Source organism: Mesitornis unicolor, unplaced genomic scaffold, assembly GCF_000695765.1.
Source record: "Mesitornis unicolor isolate BGI_N332 unplaced genomic scaffold, ASM69576v1 scaffold28654, whole genome shotgun sequence".
Taxonomy (NCBI): domain Eukaryota; kingdom Metazoa; phylum Chordata; class Aves; order Mesitornithiformes; family Mesitornithidae; genus Mesitornis; species Mesitornis unicolor.
This window is the reverse complement of record NW_010182561.1, coordinates 1-3,581: the sequence shown is the minus strand read 5'-3', so window position 1 is coordinate 3,581 and position 3,581 is coordinate 1. Positions and strand designations below refer to the sequence as shown.

Sequence of the window (3,581 nt, the reverse complement as noted above, 5' to 3'; positions counted from 1 at the left end):
GCAGGAAGCAGCAATGTGGTGCAGCTGTTTCCTTACAGACTGGGAGAAAGGCATGGAGTAAAGGTTTTCCTGTGGGAAGAGGGAAGGGTCATATGTCAAGACTACATCAAGCTTTGGGTAATACATGTGTCCAGAGCAGAGTCAGACATTGGGAACAGCCCTTCCTTAAACACTCAGAAAATGAATTTTACTGCACAGGATCCATGGAAGATCTACTTTTTCTTCCCACCTGCTACCTGTTGCCTCCACAAAGTCTGACAAACCACTTTCCTGTTTTAACCCCAACTCCATACATAGGCAAATCAGTACATAACAAAGTCCACTTTTATAAAGCTTACTGAGAGGTTAAAACTACAGTACATACATAAATATAAGAATAATCCTTTTTTATTTGCCTGCTAAACGATAGGCTACGTGGTTCTCTTTCTGCTCACATGAGCAGTCTTCTGACCTTCAGGCTGTATGCCAGGGAAGACTGATGCACTTCTTACTTCTGAGGAGGTGAAGTTCACCTGGTGCCAAAGCAGACCCTGTTTTGCAGTATTATTTCCAGAACATAAATCACAGCAAATTGCATTGCTGTAGGCTTTTGGGTTACACAAGCTGTTTTGTATGTGACAGGATTTAGCCCAGGCTTCACCCGAGAAATAAAGGTGAGCTAAGGACTCAGGTTGGGAATGAAAATTACCTGAATAACCTGAGCAGCGAGCTCGGGTGTCCCATGCTTCAAGTCATGTCCATTGATGGCAAGCACACGGTCATTGCTGCAGAGCCGGCCGTCCTGAGCAGCCAACCCCCCTTCCAAAAGGTCGAGAATGAAAACTCCTGGCTCATCTGTTCTGCGTACGAGTTTGATGCCAAGCTGCTCGCTGGAGTCGCGTTTGTGTAGCGTCACTTGAAAGCTGTCTTCCCGCAGGGAGTTGCTGGCGTCCACGTGGTTGTGTGTGCGGCTGCCGAAACGTCTCTCTCTCAGCACTGTGAGGTGCAGCACTGAGCAAGGCTGGGAAAGCACAGCTCGAGCATGGTTGTGAGACACGTTGCTTATGTCAAAGCTATTCACCTGCAAAACAACAACAACAAAATCAGAATGGTATTTTCATGTGTTTAATTGTTTCTGGTTATAGAAATTAAGTCCTTTCCAAACTAAATTCAGAGCTCACAGCAAACCAACCTTGGAGCAACCTACATATCCAACCCTACCAGGCTTCCTCTCTCATCCTTCCACACTCTCCTGCAAACCCTCTTTGACTGCTCAATCTACAAACCTATATTTAGGTTGGAAAAGACCCTTAAGATCATTGAGTTCAACCATTAACCTAACACTGCCAACTCCACCACTAAACCACGTCCCTAAGTGCCACATCTACACATCTTTTAAATACCTCCAGGATGGTGACTCAACCTGGGCAGCCTGTTCCAGGGCTTGATAACCTTTTTGCTGAATAATTTTTTCATAATACCCAATCTAAACTTCCTCTGGAGCAACTTGAGGCCTTTTCCCACAAAAGTGACATCTCTCTAACAGTGAACACCCTGTCCAGGGTTTTTGTTCTCCTAGTCTCCTACAATTGCCTTCCTTAGATCTTTACACTGTTTGTTCTCCAGAACAAGACCTTTGCATGTGCTTTCAGTATCAAGTCCAGCATCACTTAAAACTATAAAATAATAAGCTATAAAAAGAACACATCCAAATCTCTGAAGAAAGCTTGTATCTCACAATATTAAATTTTTTTTTTTTTAAAAAACCCTCGAAATCCAGAATAATGAAATTTGTTCATTAAGACAGTTGAAAAAGATGTTTGTACTAGTTCTCAAGTCTTAGAATGAACTTAGGAGATTTTCCACCAACTTCAGTTAGGTCAGAGTTTCAGACTTACAACCTGTATCATTCAAAATTCAGTTGTAAATTAAAAACAGATTTAAACTTTCCTTCCCTGTAACCAAGAATTGTGTTATGTGGCCCACTGATACAAAAATCAGTAATCTTCAGTCATTTCTTGCACTACAAAGTTAAGATAAAAATTGACAGTGCAATGACATTTGGCAGAAAACAGGAGCACCAACAAAACCAGCACAAAAGCTGTTCTGCCTTGCTCTGCATGAAGGACTTCAGAGTTAACACTAAAACTTCACCCTTAGCATGTACTGTTGTGCCCTGATGGAGGAATCCCTGCCTCGTAATTTCAGTAGACCGAAACTAACACCAAACGGACTACATTGACCTGCCTTACCTATACCTTTTCATGCTCTCCATTGCAATCAAAGTAAATAAAAATCTAAACTTGCAGCTTTCAACCATCTAATAGCATTATTAACACTTTAAAAAAAGGAAGAGAAAGGACCCAGAGATCTATGTACAACAGCCATCACATTTAAATCATGCATCTGAGTTGAGGGGCTCCAAGAGGTCAATGCCAAAAAATTTGGCCATGGTTTTTTCAGCAAAGTGAAGGGGCAGCCGTACCCATCGGTACCCTAGACCTGCAAGGGGCTGCTGCTCCAGCAGCAGAGGAGAAGGTAGCCCTCTCTGAGCCACCTCCATCCTCCAGCCCAAAGCCCAGCCCAAAGCCATGGCTCCTGGCAGCACCACAAGCTCAGACCCCAATCCATGGCTGTGTCCTGGTCTGTTATTGTACCCAGGCAGTGCTGTAGCCTTGGGCAGAGGGAAAAGAGGCACAGCTAGGAGAAATAACATTTAGAGCTGCTACCAGAAAAACCCACTAGAGCTCATCCGTTAGAACCCTTAAATTAAATCTAGTTTTATTTTTAGCTGTCACTAGCTGAAGTAAATACATAAAATATGGAAGAATTCAAAGCGCACAGAAGAATATGTGCAATAAAATGTAATTCTTCTTTCTACAAGGCAGCTCACAATTTCAGAATAAAACAGCCTTTGCATTTCTTGGGGAAAGGTATTTTCATTAGGACATGTTTTACATGAATTACAGTCACAGTCCAGCAGAAAAAAAGGACAATTTGTGGAGCACTTTGAAAATGTTAGGCACATATCTATACCTTGCAGACAACATACGCTTTTATGTAGCTGTTACTAAATGCTGTTCCCTCAGATCTTGAAAGGGTAATACCTCTTGTTTGACTGGGCAAGAAAACGCTGAGTTTCATCTCGCAGTCCTTCCTGGCTTTCTTTTAGTCCTTTACTGCTCATAAAAGCCTTTAAAGACATATCTGTCTGAAACGTGCGCACTGAGCTGCATTTAACTTTGCATTTAATTACAGCTGGCAGAGACTGAGCCTGGTCATTTTAATACAAGAGCTCAGCACCTGCACAGGGAAATTCAAAGCAATAGAGATATTGTATCTTCCAAAGAGTTTGGCTTTTATGTTCTGTACCTCTCCCTTGGAGTGACAGGAGGACTCTGATGGACGGTCTCATAACATCTGACAGCCCCAGTGACAGCACATTGATAGGGAAGACTCACTGCACCTTATAAATCCTATTTATAGTCAAATTTTGTCACTAACAACTTCAGAAACTATAACTGACACCTGCCCAACCAGTAAGACTTTTCAAAGCTACACTGGAGCTCAACTTCCTTATTCACAGAATCACAGAATCACAG

General features: G+C 42.4%; 1 protein-coding gene across 1 annotated transcript in view; it reads right to left on the bottom strand.

Moving 5' to 3' along the window:
* LNX2 (ligand of numb-protein X 2) overlaps positions 1-1,066 on the bottom strand; it is a gene marked incomplete at its 5' end in the record, with an annotated part of 11,618 nt that extends 10,552 nt beyond the window's left edge. Inside the window, one exon of the mRNA XM_010183827.1 lies at positions 689-1,066. Within this exon, the coding sequence (XP_010182129.1) occupies positions 689-1,066 (378 nt within the window). The remainder of the gene's footprint in view (positions 1-688) is intronic.
* Positions 1,067-3,581: the final 2,515 nt, after the last annotated feature.